Raw genomic sequence first — 25,345 nt, 5'->3', positions numbered from 1 at the left:
TATCCACTTTGGTCAAATACAATTTTTAAATCAATAGCTTCTAATTTTTTGAATCTTGCCAGCCAACAGAGAGATGTTATATAATTTTAGGGTATAACACAGATCTTTAAGTTTCTACTCAAGATATCTTCCTGCACTCTAGATCAATGATTCATTTTGGCACTTGAGAGGAAATTGAAAAGGCACAAACTGATATCATTATGGTCCACCATAAAATTCTCTCCATATGTTGTTTTGTAATTCAGTCCTTCAAACAAATGAATATTTTTGTTTTAGTTAGTTTCAATATTTGTTTCAAGCAATGCTACCCACTGCTGAAAATTCACTCGGCAATGTTGCCATGGAAACATGGTTGCTTTGGTTGAGAGTATGTGTTCAAGGCATTTTTTTAAAGCTCATCGCATTCTGTTTCCTAGCTTTATGAAGCAGTTTTTTTTTGGGGGGGCTAGAATTTCTGTTTGAAAATTTTACTATATTAACAGGCACTAAAGGGAAAGATTAAAATTGAATAGGGATTTCTTGTCAATAAAAATGGAATTCTTAAATTACGTACTTGAAATATTTATGCATTCTTGATCATGTGGATGTCAATTAACAGGAGGTCCTTATTACCATTCGTCAAGCATGTTAATGGATTAATGCTCAAACAAGTAGTTTAAAAATACGTGTGGTAATTACTCATTTAGAAAGTTAATATATCATAACAGTTGATATTCTCAAACTACTGATCAATATTTTTCCAAAAATCACCTGTTATATTCAGACCTTACAAAGGGTTTTACAATCAGGCCTTAGTGATATGAAATCAATCATATATGGAATATAATTGGTCAATCCTTTTATGCTCTTAGTATTGCTAAATAATCAGAAATAAAACACTACATTAACACACCATGTGACTCAGACAAAAAACTGCTAATTTAAAGTCATTTTATGTAATAAAATTATACCGAACCATGTATATTATCAGATAATTAGACAGCATTACATTTTTACACCAAAGTTATGGTAGCCAAGGTCTAAAATACTGTCACCACAACTGTAGCATCTGTTAAGGGAATGCTGTTTCTGGCAAAAAGCATTACTTGTTTTATTACACCTTCCCCTTTTAATATTTACTTATCAATAATAGTTTGTATAAATATAGTGCTTTTAATAGAGCAAGATATTTTAATGCATTTCACAGAGCCATAACATGCCAAAAAAATTTGGAACTAAACAAAACATTTAAGGAGTGCTCCGTAAACGTTTGATTATGGAGGTAGACTTTAAGGATGGTCTCAGTAAGGAGAGGGAAATGGAGAAACAGAAGTGATTTTGGAAGAGAGTTCAAAATTCTGGATCCGAAAGGGTCTGAAGTCACAGCCACCTGTGAAATCTACAGATGAAAGTTTGTGCAGCAGGTGTGCTGAGATGGGGATGAAGTCAGGTAATCATTGGAGGGTGGAAGTATGTCCATGTGAATGGAGAAGATGCAGCTGTAGCTCAGTAACAGGGTGGTGGCCAGTCTGATTTCCCCAATGGCAGTAAAGGGGAATGACACAGTGTACAGTGGGACCAAAAATGATGAATGTAATTGTAGGAACCTTTGGCTCACCCAAGACTGAATTTTGATTCAATAGCACAGTAACAGTAAGGAAGATGCTGAAGGGTTGGAGTCTGTCAGCTCAAACATTAAAAGCACCTTTTGTATGATGTCTCTAAGCAAAAAATATGTAGATGAGGAAGGAGAGAAGCCAAAAGTAACAGATTCACATAGGTTCTGTTACAAAGTCTGGAAGTGATGGAGATGCTGTAGGAAAAGGCCTTGGATGATGTGGTAAACAATGTCAAAGGTTGCACACAGATCGAGGAGGAAAAGAAATACATCACAATCGTTTGCCATTTTATTTTGGCTAGTTCACTGCTGTAGCTGAGGCTGAACCTGATTAGAAAGAATCAGACATGGAGTTGTATGCAAGACCGGTGTGGATTTGGTTAGTATGCTGAAAGAATTTGAAGAGGAAATGATGTTGGAACTGGGGGAGTAGTTTGCAAGGATTATACAGGTTGGTCAGCTTTCCTTGACATCAGTTTGTGTTCTATTCAGGAGAGGGAGCTTCCATTGTTAACATTTGCTAATTCAGAATACATCTGAATTTGTCTGAGCACCGTCATTTCTTCTACTAGAACACAGTAACATCTAATCTGTGTGTGGAAGTGGAATGTAGCATTTCCATTTTTTTAAAAATGCAAAATGGATGTTAGACCCATCAATGATATGTCGTATTTTACATACACCTGCTGTGAGATCCAAATCAGCTCTGATACTTTCCTTTCCACCTTAATCCACTCAAAATAGTGCTGGAATAATGTTTCAGTTTTTTTTTGGTTCCAGTGCAACACTTAGGAGATCATTTAAAAGTAACCAGTTGGGAAGACACATGTTGATTTTAATGAAACACGGGTGTAATGGAAAATTAACATTTACTGTGAAATCCGAAAGAGAATACTTTGCTAAATGTAATACTTTGCTGAACTTTGCAAACACTTTGCTGAATTCTGCAGTGGAGGCAGCTTGGCTTGCTGAACTTTGCAAACATTGTGAGCCGTCGAATTCAGCAAAAAAGCTAAGGAAACATAAAGACAGTAAGCAATTATATCAACTGCAAAGGAATGAGAAAACAAGGAATGATTCCCAGCTCTTGTCCTTTGAGCGTGTGAGAAAAATAGTATAAAAAGTTATATGTGAAATTTGTTCATGGCGCTTATACAAGATGCTTTTGCCAAGTGTATTACCCCTGCAGAGGTAAAAAAAAAATAAAGCTTTTTCTTTGCTCTTGCTAGCAGTTGAGTCGAGTCGATTTAATTTCCATGACACAGGCCGTACTGAAAGAGGAAGGTGAATAGCCAGTGGTTGTGGTCTATATGGAGCTAATGACATGGGTAGGACTGGAGATGAGGTTCTGCAAAAGGAATTTAGGGAGTTAGGTAGAAAGTTGAAAAGCAGGATCTCTACAGTTGTAATCTTGGGATTATTCCTTGAGTATGTGCCAGTGAGGCCAGAAGTAGGATGACATCACAGTTGGCATAGGAGAGCGGGATTCTGATATCTGAATCATTGGGATCTCTTCTAGGGCAGTTAGGATCTGTCTGAAAAGGATGGGCTGTGCCCGAGCTGGAAGGCACCAAAATCCTTGCCGGGAGGTTTGCTTGGGAGGGTTTAAACTCGCATGGCAGGGGTGGGACACGGAGCAGCAGGTCAGCATGCGAAGGGAAGTTGTTGGACAAGCAGGGCCGTTTTAATGAGTGGGACAAGACTATTAAAAAATGAATTGAATCAGACAAGAGAGAAATATAATAAAAAGATGCTGAAGAGCAGGATAGAGTTTACAGCCAAAATACAATTCATTATGCAAGTGCAAGGAACAAATTAATGAGCTGGAGGCACCGATTCAATTTGGAAACTATAATGTAGTGGCCATTGTAGAGACATGGCTGCAGGTTGGTCAGGACTGAGCACTAAAGTGTACCAAGTTGTAAGCTTTACAGGGGGCCCAGAGAAAATGACAGAAGGGTGAAGTAACATTACGGATTAGAAACAGGATCACGTCTGTGGTGAAGGAGAATATAATGAGGTGAAAACACCGAATGGAGATTTTATGGGTAGATTTAAGGACCTGTAAGGGAACTAAAACCCAATAGATGTATCTAGACCAGCTTGTAGCAGCTCAGAAGTAATGGACTGTATAAATGCTGAAATTAGACCACTATACAGTATAGGCCAGAGTAATATTAATGGGGGATTTTAATCTTAACATAGACTGGGTGAGACTGATAGCACCTGTCAGAAAGGTTGTGAATTTCTAGTGTGTATCCAGGATAATTTCCTGCTACACCTATATCTTGTATGTGACAAGGATCAAGCAATACTGGATCTAGTAATGAGCAATGAGCCCGATTCGATTAGTAACCGAGCTGTTCGAGAATTTGTCAAAAAGTGCTTGTAACTTGATTGAGTTTCATATACTATTTGTTAAGAGGCAAGCACAGATCAGAAACTAGAATTTTGGATTGAAGTAAGGCAGACTTTAATGGGATGTGGTAGAGATGCAGAGTTAACTGGGAAGCTCTGCTAACTGGTAAAACAACTGAGGGACGGTGGAAGCTGTTCAAAGAAAAACAATGCTATTCAGAAGCAGTTATGCCCATGAGAAGAAAATCTCTATCTTACAAAAATAACAGCAATTGACATCTAAGGAGGGAAGGGACAGCTTAAAATTAAAAGCAAGGGCTTGTAAAAATGCAACGAAATGTATGATCCCGCAGAATGGGTCACATACAAAGACCAACAAAGGGAGACAAAGCTGCTTATGAAGATGGCTATAATGGATTATGAAAGGAGACCTGCAACGAGCATAAAAGACAATGAGATTTTATAGTTATTTTAGAGTTATATAAAGGGGAAATGGCTGGTTAATAGTACTATTTAGCCACTGAAGGCTGAATGGGATAGTTTCCATGGGAAAATGGCAGGCACGCTGAAGCATTATTTTGCTTCAGTATTCACACTGAAAAGGAGGATAGCTTGTCAGAAGTCCCACAGAAATTAACAGGATCAGGGACAGGGTGTAAGGAAAGTGTGTAAGCTAAAGTAAATCATCAACAATAATTTTGAAAATTAATGGAACTGATTAGTGACAAATCCCCAGGACCATGGTTTCCATCTACAAACGGTCAAGGAGGTAGGAGAGCACATTGCTGATGTCCGAACTGTCGTCTTTCAGAGTCCCCTGGATTTCAGGATTGAACTTCTGGACTGGAAATTTGCTCTTGTCACTCTGCTGTTTAAGAACAGTTACAGAGGGCCATGAGGGGATTACAAACCAGCTAGCCTGATATCTGTGGTGGGGAAATTGTTGGAGTCTACAATATAGGATAGGGGAACTAATCACCTCAAAATTCCAGGTAATCAACGGCATGGACAAGTTGAACCAGAGGGTTTGGTTTCCATGCTGTATATCTCTGACTCCAAGGATTCTGAAAGCTAGGTCATGCCTGACAAACCTGTTGAGTTTTTTTAAAGAACTGACAAAGGTGGTAGAGAGAGGCAAGTTGATGGATGTTGTTTAAATGAACTTCTAGATTGTGGTGATTGGAATGAAGTCAGCCAGGTGGAGGTCATAGAATGAGTTGCCTGATTGGGGCTGTTAATCTTGTCCAATCAGGAAGCCCCAAGCTGTCTCTGAAGAAGCTGGACCACGGTCAAGTAAATAAGAGGTGACTTGGTGACTGGATACCGGCCTTTGTGGAGTTAGTTCACAGATGGCTTTTGATAATGTCCCACATGGAATTGGGAGGCAGATAACTGACACTGATAGGAAAGTGGTTGAGTGGCAGGAAGCAGAGAGTTGGAATGATGCCAAGTGCTCAAATTAGCAGGACGTGACTGATTATGTCCCGCTAGATCTGTGTTGGGGCCTCAATCGTTCACAAAGTTCACCAATGGCTTGGATAATGGTATAGAAATTCAAATATCCAAATTTGCTAGCATTACAAAACTGGGCAGCATTGTAGATAGTATTAATGACAACATAACATTACAACAGGTAAATGGACAAAGCTGTGGCAGATGAATTTTAATATAAGCAAGTGTAAAGGTATCCATTCCGGATCAGAAAATGATAAATCAGGGAATTTATTATCAAGGCACAAAGTTAAACACAGTGGATGTGTAATGAGATTTGGAGATTAAGATACAAAGCTCTTTAAAATGCAATGAATAGTTACAGAAAATAGTCAAGAAGGCTAATGGATTGCTGGCCTTCATATCTAAAGGGCTGGAGGTCAAGGATGTCGCAGATTATGCTGCAGGTAGGCAAAATGTTACTTCGACTCCACTTAGAGTACTGTGAGCAGATCTAGGCACCACACCTTAGGAAGGGTGGACCCTGGAGGGATTTAATGTAGTTTTACAGGAATGATATCTGGACTTCAGGGGTTAAGTTATGAGAGTTGTGACAAATTAGGCCTAGTTTCTCTAGAATTTAGAATGTTATGGGTGTGATCTAATTGTGGTTTCAGGATATCAACCAGATACATAAGAGTAAACTGGTTGAAGATTCAAGAACCAGGGCACAGTCTAAGAATAAGGGCCAGACCATTCAGGAGAGATGTTGAAAAACACCTCTACATGCAAGGAATGATCAACTCCAACAGCAGTCAATGCATTTCAGTTGTTCAATTTAAGTCTGAGATGTACATTTTTAACAAGGCAAGTGTATCAAGGGATATGGGCCCAAGGCAGGCATATGGTCAAAGAGCAGCCATGATCTTCTTGAATGGTGGAGCAAGCTCAAGGGGTTGAATGGCCTACTCCTGTTCCTGTGCTCCCAGGTGAACAAACAGTGTAGAGCAAACACTGCATCCAGTTTAGTCAATTTTCTAATTGGTGAGTTAGCTTAAAATCACCCCGAATTGGATTGCAACCCCTTGCATGTTATGTAATGCAAGGTGTACTAAAGCTGTTGTTTTAGCCTAGTAATTAGAATAATTTTGGGTGATGGATTTGTTGGTCATTGAAAGTACTGGATGCACATGGGAATATCTGTCTCCAATGTACACGAGTTCCGAAACGTTAACTCTGATTTCTCTTCACAGATGCTGTCAGACCATAACGTTTTCAGCAATTTCTGTTTTTGCTTCTGATTTACAGCATCTGCAATTCTTTCTGCTTTTTATTTGTTACTGGGACAGATTGGTCAGGCTGGGCTTGTTTTTACTAGGCTTTAGGACAGTGAGGGGTGATCTGATTATAGTGTAACTAGATGAAGCGACTCATGGGAAAAGAAAACTAGGAACACTGTTTTAAAATTAGGGGTTGCAATTTTAGCTAGAGATGGGTCTTTTTTTTTCCCCAGCGTTTTGGCAACTTTGAAACACACTGCCTCAGGAAGTGGTGCAGCCAATGCCATTAAGTTTGGGGATGGCACGGTGGCTCAGTGGTTAGCACTGCTGCCCCTCAGTGCCAGGGTCCCAGGTTCGATTCCAGCCTTGGGCAACTGTCGGTGTGGAGTTTGCACATTCTCCCCGTGTCTGCGTGGGTTTCCTCCAGGTACTCCCGTTTCCTCCCACATTCCAAGTTAAAGCACACCGCACCAGGTTATAGTCCAACCCAGGTTTATTTGGAAGAACTAGCTTGCAAAGTGTTGCTCCCGAACACTCTAACCAGGTGCTGTGTGATTTTTAACTTTAGTTTTGTAAAGAAGATGTAATATTGACTTGAAGGATAAACTATAGGTCCATTGACTTTCCAAAATTTGTCATGCTCCAATCTTTCAATTTCATCCCTGCTTTTCTTTCCCCTAGATATTTCACTAGTAGCTACATCAATATGAATAAAGTAGCTTACCTCAGCAACATTATACGGAATCAACACCCTTCTTTGTGAAGCAAAAAGAGAAATTGTTGGAAAATCTCAGCAGGTCTGGCAGCATCTGTGCAGAGAGATGAGAGAGTTAACGTTTCGGGACCAGTCAACCTTAAGACCATAAGATATAGGAGTGGAAGTAAGGCCATTCGGCCCATTGAGTCCACTCCACCATTCAACCATGGCTGATGGGCATTTCAACTCCACTTACCCGCATTCTCCCCGTAGCCCTTAATTCCTCGAGACAACAAGAATTTATCAATCTCTGCCTTGAAGACATTTAGCGTCCCGGCCTCCACTGCACTCTGCGGCAATGAATTCCACAGGCCCACCACTCTCTGGCTGAAGAAATGTCTCCGCATTTCTGTTCTGAATTGACCCACTCTAATTTTAAGGCTGTGTCCACGGCTCCTAGTCTCCTCGCCTAACGGAAACAATTTCCTAACGTCCACCCTTTCCAAGCCACGTATTATCTTGTAAGTCTCCATTAAATCTCCCCTTAATCTTCTAAACTCCAATGAATACAATCCCAGGATCCTCAGCGTTCCTCATATGTTAGACCAACCATTCCAGGGATCATCCGTGTGAACCTCAGCTGGACACGTTCCAGTGCCAGTATGTCCTTCCTGAGATGTGGGGACCAAAACTGGACACAGTACTCCAAATGGGGCCTAACCAGAGCTTTATAAAGTCTTCTTTATAGTGAAAGAAGTGAAACCTTCTTTCACTGCCCCTTCTTTCGGTGCACTAGACCTGAAACGTTAACTCTGATTTCTCTCCACAGATGCTGCCAGACCTGCTGAGATTTTCCAGCAATTTTTTTGCTTTTGTTTCAGATTTATAACATCTGCAGTTCTTACAGTTTTTTTTTACTGTTCTTAGTGAGCTCTGTGTATTGTAACCTAAGTTGAGAAGAGCTTTTATATTGCCTGACCTTCCATCGACCTTCCCTGCAGAGTCACTAAAGTATTTTAGCAAATCTACTGCACTTGTTGTTGAGGTGCAGTCACTGCCTGTGTGCCTCACAGTTAAATGAAATCAAGCCTAATACGCACATTGTCAGAGCCTTTCAGGCTGACCACTATTATCATCTTAAGCCTCCAAATTCTCTGTGCCATGTGTCACTTTGATAAACCTATGATCCTGCTTTGTGCAGTTTACCCTGCAATTATATTTTGAATCATGCCTGAAGCACCTGCTCACTGTACCCCAGGCATTCTCTGGGTTCATTAGTGTTACTGCTGCTGAAATCCAGTCATCTGCGGTCCCCAGATCAGCTGAAAATGCTTTGTTTCTTCCCCTTTCTATCTGTAGTTCATCTTTTCTACTGGTGCCTGAATCCAGAATCTTGTTGTTCCTGAAATGCTGCAACCACTGAATCCTCCAACCTTTGATATCACCAAACACCTTGATTTTGCCATTGAGGTTGCTGGAAATGACTGGCTCCCCAGAATTCTTTCAAACCAGCGACCATTGGCTTGAAATGGAAGTCTCTTATCGCATCCTAATCGAAGTCCTGGAAGTGATCCGTACGTGACACTTTAGCACAATGTAGTCATTTACTTGTGAGCACTGAGAAAAGAAACCTTCAATTAAAATTTCTGTAATCTTTTCTTACAGTTTAATTAAAATCACATGTGTCCATGTGATTTTCGAAATCTATCAAACCTTGTAGACATCCATCAAATTTCTGGTTAATTTCATCCATGAAACATATTAGAAAAGAAAAATTCTTTTGATCGTCAAATGACAAATTTCTAGCTCTCAAAATATTTTGCTTCTGATTTGACTATTTTAGAGAGTGACAATGGCATGGCCATACCCTTTGGTCGGAATGTAACTCATGTCCTCACATTCACTTAATTTTTCCACTGATCATTAGGTTAGATTCAAGGAACATGGGTCGGTAATCATATTCTGACATTTTGTACTGATATTTTTTAAGCCATTCTTCACAACAGCTCCTTGGATTATAAGCCATCTTCAAAAAATGCTTGGTTTCCAGCCTTTACTTTCAGGCTATTATTCACTGTTACCAATTTGCACATCTTATAGCTATTTAGTGAAGAAGTCCATTTAGATTTATTCTCAAAATTAAAATGCACCAATGTACAATTTCTTACCCTGCAACAGTGTCAATAAGTAAGTCTTTATATTGTTTAGCTTACTGGATTTACTCAAATAAAGAACTACAGGTCGTTCTGCTATAACGTGCGTTTCATCAACACAAATTGACTGTGACGCGATTTGATGAATAGAATACCGTTTCTAAAGCGCATACTTTTAAAACGTGTTGGCTGTAATGCAATTACATAGGCAACACTTTGTTATTTATATTGGACAATTCTTGTATGGTGCGGAGTGACACCAGAACATGAATATCGCGCTATAGAAGAAGTGACTATACCTTTTAAGGGGGCTCTATAGACTTGCGTGGGTGCTATAGACTTAGACACTGCAGCACAAAGATGAATTCCCAAAGATAGTTTATATTCTATCCAGTTTCAACCCTCTACCCCTTCCTAAAACAATGATCCTCTATTACTCATGTTGTCTGTCAGTTTTCAGAATAACAACTTGCCACAGTTGTTGGACCTTCAATTCAAAGCATTCATGTCAAGGTCTATCAGTTTGTCAACATTTGCCACTAGTGTTTCAACTTCCAAGGTTGAGAAAGAACTCATTATAGCTGTATCCATCTTCTGTTTTGGTGGCTGTGTTAACACATTTAAAATAAGCTGGTGGATCTTAGTAAATGTAAGGTCATCCATTTTGGTTAGAATGGACAGTTGTGTAAGGCAAAAATTGCAGCATGCTGCTCTGTAAAGGGACCTGGGTGTTCTTGTGCATGAATCACAAAAAGTTGGTTTGCAGGTCTAGCAGGTTACTTTGAAGGCACATAGAATATTGGCTTCCATTGCTAGAGGGATGGATCAGATTACATTAAATTAGATTCCCTACAGTGTGGAAACAGGCCCTTTGGTCCAACCAGTCCACACCGACCCTCTGAAGAGTAGCCCACCCAGACCCATTTCCTTCTGACTAACGCACCTCCCACTCTGGGCAATTCAGCATGGCTGATTCACCTGGCTTGCACATCTTTGGACTGTGGGAGGAAAGTGAAGGAAACCCACGCAGACAGTTGCCTGCAGCTGGAATTGAACCTGGGTCTCTGGCGCTGTGAGGCAGTAGTGCTAACCACTGAGCCACCGTGCCGCCTCCCTCATGTTGAGGCTCTTCGATAGTTGCATGATTAAGGGCTTTAAAAACAGGGGGTTATGCTGAAGTTGTACAGGGTACTGTTGCTGGTGAGGCCATGCCTGGAGTACGGTGTACAGATTTGGTCTCCTTACTTGAGAAAGGATGTACTGGCACTGGAAGGGGTGTAGAGGAAGTTCACGAGGTTGATTCTGGAGTCGAGGGGATTGGTTAGAAGCAGACATTGAGTAGACTGGGACTACACCCACTGGAATTTAGAAGAATGAGGAGGGATCTTGTAGAAATACACAATCATGAAGGGAATCGATATGATAGAAACGGAGATTGTTTCCGCTAGCAGGTGAAACTAAGGCTAGGGGCAGAGCCTCAAAATCTGGGGGAATAGATTTAGGACGGAGTTGAGGGGGAACTTCTTCATCCAAAGGGTTGTGACTCTAGAATTTCCTGCCTAGTGAAGCAGTTGAGGCTACCTCATTGAATGGTTTTAAGGTGAAGATAGATTTTTGAACAGTAAAGGAATTGAGGGTTATGGTGAACAGATGAGTAAATGGAACTGAGTCTATGAAAAGACCAGTCATGATCTTATTGAAAGGTGGAGCAGGCTCGATGGGCCAGGTGGCCTACTCCTGCTCCTAGCTCATTTATGCCTTAATAAATGCCTTAATCGCAAATAAAATGAGTTAGGTCCTCTTTCTACTATGTAATGAGAATCAGTTTTTGTAAGCAGACTGATCCATACAAAAATCTGCAACTCCATATGCATGAAGTAGTTGGATAGAGACAAGAAAAACTACAGATGCAGGAATCCAAGGTAGACAGGGAGGCTAGAAGAACACACTAAGCTCAGCAACATCAGGAGGTGGAGAAGTCAATGTTTCAGGTATAACCCTTCTTCAGGACTCCTGCTTGAAGTAATCGAATAGTAATCTGAGGCTACCATTTACCCTTAAACTCACCTTGCTAGATGTGGTAATTATTCTGCCAGTGAAGGATTTGGTCCTCACCTGACTGATCCCAGTGACTTTCAGCTGGCATCTTTAAAGCAATCCCATTGAGTAAATAGAAAAATAGCTTTTATACTCGAGTGGGGTGTATGGAGCTGATAATAGGGCTTGTCGATATCATCTGATGCTATTGAGTATTTGTTACCCATTCCAAAACCCAGTGAAATGTTCTAATCACAACATCAAAGAGAGACAGCATGATATCTGAATGTCATATAGAGGTTTTTATAAAAAAGGCTTGTACTTCTATTTCATTTTTTTAATGGCCTCAGGATGTCCCAAATCACAGTCAAATGGAAGTCTTTGATTTGTAGTTGTTTAGAGAAATATTGCAGGCAACTGTGCACAAAGTCCCACAAACAACAATAGGACAATGGCCAGGCCATTTATTTTATAAATATTGGCCAAGACACCATGAAGAACATATTTGAATAGTGTCGTGAGATATTTCACATTCCCTGAAGAGAGAGCAGACGTGCACTTGATTTGGCAGCTCATTTGAAAGATGGTAAATCTGACAGTGTTACATTCCTCTGTATTATCCAGAATGTTGGAACCAGATTGTGCTCAAGCCTCAAGAGTGGCACTTGAACCCACAATCGCGCCATACTTAAACCGACTCCGCAAGGAGAATGGCACCACAGGATAGTCAAACTTATTTTTGTTTCTTTCAAATTAATGTGAATACTGAAGTTGTACTTTGTCTCATCCACAATGTTAATTGCTTTCTCTTCCATCCCACTAAATGTTGGATGGTCATCTTCAGCTGACAGGACAGTGATAGATTCCAGCTATCAGACATTTGACAATGCAACTTTGCAATTAACTGTCTAGTATATACAAGAGTAATTTGATGTCAATTTTTCATTGATTTTCCATGACTCTACACACCATTAACTATGTCACAAATGTGAGACGACCATGCAGTCACTTCACCTGTTACACAGTTATGCATGCAACGTGATCAACCCCATTACAGGAATAACAGCTTAAGGCTTTTCTACCAGTATGCAATCAGAAGTTATAAAAACCGAATGTGATAGAAATACTCAGCAGAATTAGACCGCATCTTAAGGGATGGAAACAGTTAATACTTCAGGCTGCTAACCCTTCACCTTTGCTGTCTCTATCACAGAACAAAACAATTATAGGTTTGTGCTATTGTCAGTTAAAACAAAGTTCAATCCCAGCAAGATTGTGTACTGAACTGAAGTATGAGGGGGTCACATGCCTGAAATGCAAACAAAAAAAACGATAAACAGAAGATGATTTGTTTTCTAAAAGGATAGTTAGTTCATGGAGCAGCATACTGGCATGGTTGGTGCTAAAGGAACAGATTGATTTCAAGAAGAAACCAGACAGTCTTGTGTGGGGTTTTAAAGTTATCAGAATGCACAATTGAATACAGCGACTGAATGGGACTGCTGGATTGTTGATCTTCTCCCTGAATCCCCCACAAGTTATTTTCACCCTGGCCCAATGTTGCCCATCTCCCCACTACGCTAGTTGTCTTTGAGGATTGTCTGCAATCCGAGAAATGGTCACCAATCCCAGTGGTGCAGAATTAGACCAGTTAGCCCATTGAGTCTGCTCTATCATTCTATCATGGCTGCCAGAGAGTTGTAGGGCTCCCAGAAATAAGGGAGAAAAGCGATGGAAGGGATTTCAAAATGAAGATGAGTATCTTTAATCAGTGTTGCTCAACCTGAACCCCATGTGGACCGGCAGAACTGAGGAATGATTAAATGTGACTTTGTGCAAATAAGGATGCAAGCAGCAGAGCTTTGGATGAGTTCAAGTTTATAGAGAGTGAAAAGTTGGAGGGGAATCAGCAGAACTAGGAGTAATTAATCTAGCTGGTAGAAAAGGAATTGAAGAGGGTTTCAGCAGAACGTAAGATAGGGAGATGGAACATTGTCTCGACCTGGAAAGATGCATCACCATCTGGTTCAGTCTTGCTCATTGGTCTGGGGGAGAAACCCAGTTGGTAGTGGGATTGTAAGCAATGGCTTCGGATTAGTTGGAGGAAGATTTTTTTTATATAAAACCATCACTGAATGTTCGAGAAACTGTGGGGAAATCAACGGCTGTGAAAGGATTGCCAACGATGCTTATGAGGTAGAGCTGAAAATAGATGCTTCCCTTTCAATCGGCTTCCACTGTGGTGTTCTTTAGATATGAACGTTGTATATTAGAATTGCAGAGTTTGGTAGAGCTGCAGAGCATTCTACAGTATGAAATAATACTAAACAATATTAATTGTAATTTTAGTATAGAAATTAAAGGATTAGCCTAGCACCCTTTAAAAAGTTGCTGAAGGTGGTGTATCCAGAAATACTACTATTCTTGCAAAACGTGTTTTTTTTAAAATTGAGTAACAAAGCTAGCCAAGTGTATGAATAAAGTGACAAACTAAAACCTGTCCAGCTTACTGCAGTAAATCCTTGTTATTGTTATTTGTGACTGATCCAATGTTATGGATCATTTTACAGTCTGATGAAAACAAGAATGGGAGTGTCCAAAGATACTGAACTACTTGGCAACTCCTCATTCTCACTGGATGACAGTTTTGGTGTATGATACCTTTTCAGAAAAAAAGTACAGAGGTGACAACTTTGATATGTTTCCAAAATGTTGTTTTGGTGAAAATGTAAGCTCAGCAGAGTTATTTCTCAGTTAAGTGACAGCTATACAGATAATATTTAGTCACCAAACATTCATCAATACATTTTACTGGATATTGTCCCTCTTCCATTCTGTTCTAACCAAAGTATTGCTTTATATTAAATGTTTGTGATGAAGTGAATGGTCTTGCTGCAAAAATCAGCCTAAGTTGGTCACTGTGTGAATTAGTGACTGGCAGCTGTCTCTCTCTATATTCTAATTTGAAATTACTAACTATATTGTTCTAATGCTTTGAGAAAAAAAATCACTAAATATTTTTATCAAGGTGAATGCCCATACATAGAAATTCCAAAAAATTCAGAAATGAAAAAGCTAATTTTGCTTTCAAAAGGTGGAGTTATATCCCATAATGTTTTATTTTCTTCCGTTTTCCAGTTCTATTCAATTCCAGTGTCTTAGTTAATTGTATTTGAGGATCAGTATATACATACTCATGGCTTCAAATGAAGTTTGATTTCTGAATCTTCAAAATTTCACAAATCTTTACATATTATCTGTGAAAAGCAAAGGCACAGTCTAGGCTATTTTAATTCTGAACTTTTACCTTTTAATATGTGCTCAAATGTTGTAAGGTAGTGATATGCCTGAGCCTCTGGAACAGCTCATTACAAGAAGAAGCTAAAAATAATAGCTTAGCTGCACAAAGTCTGCACAGTTGGGGTTGCCAGGAACATAGAACTCCAACTGAGCATTTCTACTGACTCTTTAGTTTCTCTCTCCAGTAGGCAATTGCATAATGTCTTTTTGCATCCTTTGTCCACTCAAAGCAACAATCCGATTCCTGCTACTGAGACAGACATCACTTGGCACACTGCTACAAATGTGATCAAGACTTCTGTTTCCAAGAGACAGAAATTGACAACTTGAGTTGAGCTGTAGGTTTAGCAGATTGACTGCAAGTAATCCTGCAGTACTGAGCAAGAGCATCACTCAAAATCACCAACCTATATCACAATGTTCATTCCTAGTTTAATATAATTCCTTATCTCTGCATGCATGTTATATTGAGTTTTTTTTGTATTGTCATGTAAAACTATTCTGTTAGTATCTGTACTGAATAAGTAATTCTGAGTGATGTTATACAAAAGCAATATCAAACATTTAATTACATTTGTTTGCCATTAATCTTGGTCATCTTTCATGTACAATTATTGTTACATGAATAAGAAGTTATAATTTGGTCTATACTGAATATTTAATCCTATTTTTGAGATTGAATGTTCAAAGACTCCATTGTTTTAGCTTATAAATAATTGGCTTTACAAGCAAAATGTATTCAGGTTGAGAACATTAATTGTTCATGTAGCTGTGCAAAATCATTCCATGAAAAAAAGCACTAAAAGTTGATATTTCATTGCTCGTTTCAAATTCTAGACTGATTTACTCTCAACTTGTTGAAAACTGCAAATATGAGCAGACTATTTCTGAAGGGGCAGTAACAAATGTCAAAAGTAGGCCAAAATGCCTGTTAAGTATATTTGTTAGGTACATAAAGCTTGAGTTTAAGTTAATACACATTGTAATTCATTTTCAATCCATGTTCTGAAGGAACGTACCAGGGACAGTGGGCTGGAGGAATGCGTCATGGATATGGTGTACGCCAGAGTGTACCGTTTGGTATGGCCACAGTCATCCGCTCACCTCTCCGCACTTCCCTAGCATCGCTCCGAAGTGAACAGAGCAATGGCACCATTCTACATGACATATCCGCAGATAGTCCAGCTGGTACAAGAGGAGGTTTCGTCCTCACGTTTCACAGTGACACAGAGTTAATGACAGGAAAGAAAAAAGGCTTTTTCCGAAGGGGATCACTTCTGGGAAATCTGAAGCTCAAGAGATCCGAGTCCAAGTCATCTCTGGCTAGCAAGCGTAGCTCTGCCCGGAGTGAGGCATCAATGAGTAGAATAAGTTCAGCAAATAGTGACGCCAATTCGACAATCAGTTTTGGGGAAGGCGATTCTGAATACTTGCCAGTGGAAGACCATGTCGATGCTACCACAACGGAATCCTACATGGGGGAATGGAAAAATGATAAACGCAGTGGGTTTGGTGTAAGTGAGCGCTCAAATGGTATGAAATATGAGGGGGAGTGGTTGAATAATCAAAGGAATGGTTATGGATGTACGACCTTTCCAGATGGCACAAAGGAAGAAGGAAAATATAAAAATAACATTTTGATCCGAGGAAAGAAAAAGCACCTTATACCCATCAGAACCAGCAAAATTCAAGAAAAGGTGGGGAGAGCGACAGAAGGAGCACATCGAGCAGCAGCAATTGCCAGGACGAAAGTGGATATAGCAGCTTCAAGGTGAGTAATTATGTTGTGTGGGTTACCAACACTCCTACTAACATCTACAATTGTTCTGAACATGATTAATTTGAATATGAATTGTACGTAGCGTTCCTGGCTTTTTGAAGATGGAAATAGTAAATGACATTGCTCAAACCTATAATTATTTGAACAGCCTTGTATTATTACAACTTAATGAACCAATACAGATTTAGGAAACATGCATTCTTTATTTTCTGTTGTACATTTTCCCAGCTCCTAAAAAATGATTACTCAATAATTATATCCCAGCTCGCCTACCACCCAGCCAAAAATGATGCAGCTTTTTAAAAAAAAACATTAAATCTAGTTTCTAAACTTGCATTAGTCTTCTGCTGGAATTAATCTATCAAGAACTGATCTTCCTTTGCAGTCTTCAGACTGCATTCAGAAGTTGCTGTAGACTCTGAAAGGTTAGCTTTCGAGTTGTTTTGCCCAATGGACCTTTTGAGCACAGTAATGGAGACCTTCCATTGTTGGTTTCCCTTGTTGGTCAATATTCATTTATGGTACAATAGTACTTAAAATGGAGACTTTCCAACCTATGTATTGGTAAATGACAAACCTATTACAAACAAAGTGGAGAAATGTGCAGAATGCTGCTCATGGCATTTATTTATGTAAGTTGAAAATTGCAACACTTTCCAATAACAATATTGAACAATTTTAAAGAATTTCATAAAATATGTTGTGAAATTTAATCTTGCCTGCTTGTTCGTAGTGAAATGATTGTAGTTAAAACAGTAGCTGTGCCCTAGTAGTTCCTTCTGCGCCCCCAATAATATTTACAGAAATTGCTCATATGAAAATGGGGAGATGTATTATTTGGACAAGATATATATTCAATAATTTAAAGTGGTTATTGAAGATTGAGGTCACCAAGTCAACTTATTTTAAGCTGATGAAAGGACTTGATCAGTTAGAAAGGACAATGCTATTTCCTTTAGTCAAGGCATGCCCCTTTAGACAAGGTGGCTTAAGCATTAAATTGGAGTTGGTCATTTGAGGCTTCCTCTCAGCAATGGTACTGGAAATCTGGAACTCCTAAGTCTTCAAAAGACACCGTGAGCTGAACATGTCAGAATTGAAACTTCAGTTTGTTAAGGGCATTAAGGTTTATGAAAGCAAGACAGATGCTGTTCAGGTCCAGATCAATGATCTAATTTAATAATGGGAAAAGGCTCAAGGGGCATTACTATTATTTTGACTTCTGGATTTTAATAGAAAAATCAAAAAGGATGCTGTGTTCCTCTCACACCGGCCTCCCATTATCAATTTGCTGTACAGAAATATGTGACTATAGGACCAAATTACTGCAGTTGTTGGAATCTGTACTGAAAATGCTGGAGATCACAGCGGGTCAGACAGCATCAGTGGACAGAGAGAGCAAGCTAATGTTTCAAGTCTAGATGACTCTTCACCAAAGCTTCACTTCCACTGTGATCTCCAGCATTTGTTGTTTTCAGTATATGATTGTATATGTTGTTCAGTAAGCTGGCTTGAACGCAGCAGGCTCAATGGCCTGTTTTTGTGTTGTAACATTTTCTGTGATTCGACTTTTATTCAGTCAGAGACATTAATGAAGCAAAGTGATTGATTTACCTTTCACCATGACAGCACTAATAAATCTCACTGTAAATGAGATGATTTTCTGATGTCATCTGGGTTATGTGATCTCATCTAGTGAAGTGAATGTCTGTTCCACTCTCTGCCTCCTATACTGCATTCATTGATGTTGCATGTGCCACTCGTACAATTCTTTTTGTTATGTTGTTAGTCATTAATTTACAGAAGCAGAAGCCAGTCTGTTAACCAGAACTATATTTTTATTTGCATTTATTGTTTCAGTACAAACTCCACTTTGTTCTCTCTCTTTACTAATTCTTCTTACTAGTGAAAATCAGCGTTTAAATGTGTGTTTCAATGAGTGTTCGTTCCCCTCTATTAACTCTGAAATATGTCCTGTATTATGATCTAAACTGATCTGAATCTGTATGACTGACTTCTGAGTGAAATTAGTTTCGAGTCATAGAGGTGTACAGCACAGAAACAGACCCTTTGGACCAAGATGTCTATGCCAACCAGATATCCTAAATTAGTCGAGATCCATTTGCTAGCATTTGGCCCATGTGCCTCTAAATCCTTTCTTTTCATGTACCCATCCAGATGCCTCTGGCTGCTCATTCCATCCACACATCACCCTCTGCGTGAAAACGTTACCCCTTAGGTCCTTTTTAAATCTTTCTCTCTCACCTTAAACCTATGCCCTCTGGTTTTGGACTCCCATACCCTAGAGAAAGCGTCTTGAGTATTCCCCCGAGCCACGCCCCTTACTTGATAGATCATAGGTTTTATAGTTTCCAATCTCATTACATGTTGGTCAGTCACTGAGCATTTTCACTTGAGGCTACCAGTATTCTTTAAATAAAAGAAATTGATTCAACTCATTTCCCAGTGGTGTCCTTAATGGAAACTTAGATTAGATTAGATTACTTACAGTGTGGAAACAGGCCCTTCGGCCCAACAAGTCCACACCGACCCGCCGAAGCACAACTCACCCATACCCCTACATATACCCCTTACCTAACACTATGGGCAATTTAGCATGGCCAATTCACCTGACCCGCACATCTTTGGACTGTGGGAGGAAACCGGAGCACCCGGAGGAAACCCATGCAGACACGGGGAGAACGTGCAAACTCCACACAGTCAGTCGCCTGAGGCGGGAATTGAACCCAGGTCCCTGGCGCTGTGAGGCAGCAGTGCTAACCACTGTGCCACCGTGCCGCTTCACTTAATACCAGTGAAGAATGATGCGATATTAACTTTAAGATTATTTACCCAACTGACTTCTTCCAGTTTGTTGACCTGGAGAATTCCTTCCAATCCTAAGAGTGTGCATTTCCATTCAGTTGTCAGGGTTCTGTAAAGCGCTCTCAACCTGGAGGTTCCTTCAAGCCAACCTGCCCTTCTAAATTGTTTAGGACTGAAACTTGATTCTGGCCTCCAATCACCTGTCTCTGTGTTGGTCATAAAACTCAACTTGTGGAGTGGTGGTAGTACCCCTAGCTCTGAGTCAGGAGGTCCAGAAACAAGTCCCCATCTGGTCCAGAGGTGTGTAATAACATCTCTGAATGTGTTGATTATATGTAAGACTCAATATTGCAGCTATTTTAATCCACCTGGGGACATGCTGTGACCTTCCTTCAGGGCAGATGAGACTTGAATCCGGACCTTCTGCCCCTGAAGTAGGGACACTGCCACTGTACCACAAGGGTCCCTTCTTGCCCCCACCCCTTCCCAATCTCAGAACTGTAAACACTCAGCACTAGGCATTGGGTTGACGTAATTAACTGAAATTACACAGTCTATTGGAAATTGTCTTTAATTCATTGTAAGAAGTGAGAAACTCATTTGGAACGGAACAGAAGTCACTTGCACAGAACTAAAACCAAAATGTATTTTACTTTTATTTTAACATCCAAATTCCCAAATGATAATGTAACACTGTCTAACATAGGGACGATCATTGATAATATTAGCGCACACTTCTGTATTGAAGAAAATGGTATTGAAGTTTTGAGACATTTTTGGACTCCATAAATTAAATAACAAAAGGAATGCTGTTAGTAGTGAAGCGTGTAATGTTTAATTTGGAGAATGATGTATTGGTTTTGGCCTGGAGTATAATAAGTCTATAGTATAATTGTATTTGTGAGGTTATCAATTTGAGATCGCTACATCATTTGAAATTTGGCTCGGGACCTACCCATTAATAATGACCATGAGGAATGAAACTCAATTATTGTTTGAGGATAATCTATTTGATATTGTGTCTGTGTTTTTGTATCAGACGTCGGTCACTAGTGCGGTCATACTAGTCACGCTTCGGAACATCAATAATTTTGTGTAAAATTCCACCAGGGACAAGTGGCAATTATAAATATTGTATGGTCAAATTTCTACCCACAGTCAGAAAGTCAATTCTTTGGTTTAGGGAACACTTGCAAAGCAATATTTCTGTCTGCTTTTATTAATGTCATCTGTCTGATTGATATTTCTGCTGAATCATTATCATTTTGTAGAGAAAATGCTTCTGGCATTTTCTGTTATACACATTGAGTGTTCTTTTGAAAGTTTTTTTGTGCCTGGTACTAATTGTGTTCCACAATGACCGAGCTCTCTCTGGCAATTCCCTGAAATTCCATGGCATAAATCCCAGCTAAACATAAAAGTCTTGCTTTTTCTAAGGAATTTATTGTGTTGATTGCACTGCATTCCTAACAGTGGACAATTACAGAACTCATGTACTCTGCTTTTTATAATCTGAATAGTTTTTATTAAATATATTTTGTTGATAACCAGTTAATGCACTTGAGAAAGTTCCTTCTTGAAACCTTTGCCCCAGCATAAAAAAAGTTTGTAAGTCAAACCGTAGCAAAGCTCTGCTTAAATTTTATACAAGGGATTTCGTTGTGAGGTTAAAATCTTATTCCCGTAATATCCGATTTCTTTTCCCTCTTTCAGGATGTGCCAGGCTATGCTTTGTCATACACTGATGTGAGCGTATTTTGATTGGATTCAGTGGGTCAGCTTTCAGATTTTAACCTACCATTCAACCTGAAACAGTCAATTTGTGACGCTAAAATTTCAAATACTATGTGCCCAATGCCTGGGCTGGGTCACCAGAGACCATCTGTCCTTAAACTATTTGGCACAATAATAATCATGTTTATGGTTAGAAGTCACACCACACCAGGTTATAGTCCAACAGGTTTATTTGAAATCTCAAATGCTACTCTTCTCCAGGTGGAGTCCAAGCTCCAGAATCTTGTGATTTTCAAATAAATCTCTTGGACTATAATCTGATGTTGTGTGACTTCTGACCTTGTCCACCCCAGTCCGACGCCGGCACCTCCACAAGTATGTTTATAGCCACTGGGCCTTGGGTTTTATTGTTGGCTAACAGCATGTGGTGTTTGACTAAAATTCCTTCCGTTATTTCAGAACAGTCATTAACCTGCTTAATGCGAATAGGCTAACATCTCCCCCAAAAATAGCAAGCAGGAAAAAAAAATCCAGATCAGTGCATTTCCCTTTCAAGTATTATTATCCCATTGCATAATTCCAAAGCTGTCATGTTTTGCCTTGCCCTTTTAAATTAATCTTGTTTCACAATGTATTGTTTACTGTGGCTCATTTCATATTGTTCTTGCCCTGAATCAGAAGGCTGTGCATTCATGTCCTAAAGAGGGAATGCTGCACTGTCCAAAGTGCTGTCTTTCAGATGAAAGGTGGAAATGGTCCCATGTACTCTGAGTCAATAGCAAAGATCTGTGTCATCATGTCATCAAAGAAGGTGACAGGATTTATCCATATCCAACATTTATCTGTCTATCAACATCACAGAAACAGATTGTCTGACCACTTTCGTATTGATATTTGCATGAGCTTGCAAATTGGACGATGATTTTCCTCTTTTCCAACAGTAATAAAACTACCACATTGGCTGCAAAGTGCCGTGATTACCAAACTTCTGTTATCATCAGTATTTAGTCATCGGGCTACTTGGTTCTGTGGTCATGGAGAGTGCCATATTAATGGAAATCTGTCAATCTATTATGGTCAGATTCTTGTAGCTTGAAATTGTTTTGTTGAAAAATCTTTGTTAAACAGTTTGTTTTGTTTATTTCAGAAAATATATGTGAGCTATAGATTTTATTGTAAACTCTGTGATACTAAAGGGATCAAATATTTGATTTACCTTGAACTATGATATAAAAGCTGATTAAATTTGCCACCATAAACTACGAAGCAAGAGGTGTTATCTAATTTGAATGAAACTCTTCCTGGTATCTGTACTTGTTTCTCTTTTGAGACATTCTTCCTGCTATCATTGCTATTGTGTCCTCCAGGCAATTGTTCAGAACACTAGATTGAGGGATCCTGCACAAAGTGCCAAGGGTGCTTCTCTAGAGACGTCATTAAGGTGACACGTAGAAACAGTTCAAATAGATCTGCAGCACCATTACTGATAAATTTAAAGGTTCCTTTTTCTAAATATCACATTGCGTTTGAAACAAAAATAAGACAGTGATATTTCAACAGAATTGTAAGCATCAGAGAGATCGTAATGAATGCATAGACCATTCGTTCTCTAGTTTCAAACGGTGGTTTGTCTGTATCAATTCAGCATTGTGACATGGCAGCAGGAGTAGGCCATTCGGCCCTTCAAGCCTGCTTGCCATTCAGTAAAGTTAGAGCTGATCAGTGTGTGGTTTGGTCTCAACTCCATTTTTCTGTCTGTCCCTTGTAAACCGACTGACTCCCATAGCTACGTGGACTATGCCCGAAACGTCGAATTTCCTATTCCTTGGATGCTGCCTAACCTGCTGTGCTTTAACCAGCAACACATTTTCAACTGTGATCTCCAGCATCTGCAGACCTCATTTTTTACACCACCTCCCACCCTGCCCCCTGTAAAAACTCCATCCCATATTCCCAATTCCTTCGTCTCTGCCGCATCTGCTCCCAGGAGGACCAGTTCCAATACCGTACAGCCCAGGTGGCCTCCTTCTTCAAGGACCGCAGATTCCCCCCAGACGTGATCGACGATGCCCTCCACCGCATCTCCTCCACTTCCCGCTCCTCCGCCCTTGAGCCCCACTCCTCCAACCGCCACCAAGACAGAACCCCACTGGTTCTCACCTACCACCCCACCAACCTCCGTATACAGCGTATCATCCGCCGTCATTTCTGCCAACTCCAAACGGACCCCACCACCAGGGATATATTTCCCTCCCCTCCCCTATCAGCGTTCCGCAAAGACCACTCCCTTCATGACTCCCTCGTCAGGTCCACACCCCCCACCAACCCAACCTCCACTCCTGGCACCTTCCCCTGCAACCACAGGAAATGCAAAACTTGCGCCCACACCTCCTCCCTTATTTCTCTCCAAGGCCCCAAGGGATCCTTCCATATCCGCCACAAATTCACCTGCACCTCTACACACATCATCTATTGCATCCGCTGCACCCGATGTGGCCTCCTCTATATTGGGGAGATGGGCCGCCTACTTGAGGAACGCTTCAGGGAACATATATGGGACGCCCGGACCAACCAACCCAACCACCCCGTGGCTCAACACTTTAACTCTCCCTCCCACTCCACCGAAGGCATGCAGGTCCTTGGGCTCCTCCATCGCCAGAACATAACAACACGACGGTTGGAGGAAGAGCGCCTCATCTTCCGCCTGGGAACCCTCCAACCACAAGGGATGAACTCAAATTTCTCCAGTTTTCTCATTCCCCCCCCCCCGCCACCTTATCTCAGTCGATTCCCTCGAACTCAGCACCGCCCTCCTAACCTGCAATCTTCTTCCTGACCACTCCGGCCTATCACTCTCACCTTGACCTCCTTCCACCTATCACATCTCCATCGCCCCTCCCCCAAATCCCTCCTCCCTACCTTTTATCTTAGCCTGCCTGGCACCCTCTCCTCATTCCTGATGAAGGGCTCTGGCCCGAAACGTCGAATTTCCTGTTCCTTGGATGCTGCCTGACCTGCTGTGCTTTAACCAGCAACACATTTTCAGCTCTGATCTCCAGCATCTGCAGACCTCACTTTTTACTGTAACCCTTGACACCCTTCTGTATCAAAAATGTCTACCTGTCTGAATAAGCTCAATGAGGCAGCCTCCAATACTTTCTAGGGAAGAGAACTCCATTTAGATTAGACTTACAGTGTGGAAACAGGCCCTTCGGCCCAACAAGTCCACACCGACCCGCCGAAGCGAAACCCACCCATACCCCTACATTTACCCCTTACCTAACACTACGGACAATTTAGCATGGCCAATTCACCTGACCCGCACATCTTTGTGACTGTGGGAGGAAACCGGAGCACCCGGAGGAAACCCACGCAGACACGGGGAGAACGTGCAAACTCCACACAGTCAGTCGCCTGAGGCGGGAATTGAACCCGGGTCTTCAAGCGCTGTGAGGCAGCAGTGCTAACCACTGTGCCACCGTGCCACTAATGACTCTGTCAGGGACAAAATTATCCTGGCCCCCATCTTGAAAGGGAGACTTCTTATTCTTAAACTGAGTCCCTCAGTTTTAGTCTTTCCCATCAGATGAACCATTCTAATATCCATTCAGATCATATTCCCTCAGGATTTTACATATTTTAATAAGATCACCTCTTATTCCTCTCCACTCCAATGGATTTAAACCCAACCTGCTAACATATATTGATAAGATGACCTTTCTGCTCAGGAATGATTCAGGTGAACTCTTTCTGAAGTGTTTTTAACATGACTTTGTGTCTTTTACAAACAAAGACACCAAGACTTTACCAGAACTCCAGATGCAATTCTCAGTAAAGTCTTATACAACTGCAGCAAAAGCTCCCCTACTTTTATATTCCATTCCCATTGCAATAAATGCCAATTTTTCAATTTGTCTTCCTAAGTTTTGCCTGTGTGCTAAATTTTTGTGTTTCATGTCGCAGGACAAATCCCTCCGTTCCTCTGATATGGATGGATTGAAATTTTCCTCATTTGCACAATTTGTCCATGAGCAAATTATGATTTGATGTTTTTTCCCCCTTTTAAACAGTATTTCTGTACCAGCACTGTTTGTGGACTCTGACTTTATATTGACTACAATGACACTGTTTTGCAATTGAACCATAAAGAGG

General features: G+C 40.4%; 1 protein-coding gene across 2 annotated transcripts in view; it reads left to right on the top strand.

The window, feature by feature from the left end:
* jph1b (junctophilin 1b) overlaps positions 1-25,345 on the top strand; it is a 113,247-nt gene that overhangs the window by 5,154 nt on the left and 82,748 nt on the right. For both annotated transcript variants that reach the window (XM_060822789.1, XM_060822788.1), the window contains exon 2: positions 15,865-16,624. In XM_060822789.1, the coding sequence (XP_060678772.1) occupies positions 15,865-16,624 (760 nt within the window). The remainder of the gene's footprint in view (positions 1-15,864; positions 16,625-25,345) is intronic.

This window comes from Hemiscyllium ocellatum, chromosome 4, assembly GCF_020745735.1.
Source record: "Hemiscyllium ocellatum isolate sHemOce1 chromosome 4, sHemOce1.pat.X.cur, whole genome shotgun sequence".
NCBI lineage: Eukaryota > Metazoa > Chordata > Chondrichthyes > Orectolobiformes > Hemiscylliidae > Hemiscyllium > Hemiscyllium ocellatum.
This window is presented reverse-complemented; position numbering and strand designations above follow the sequence as displayed.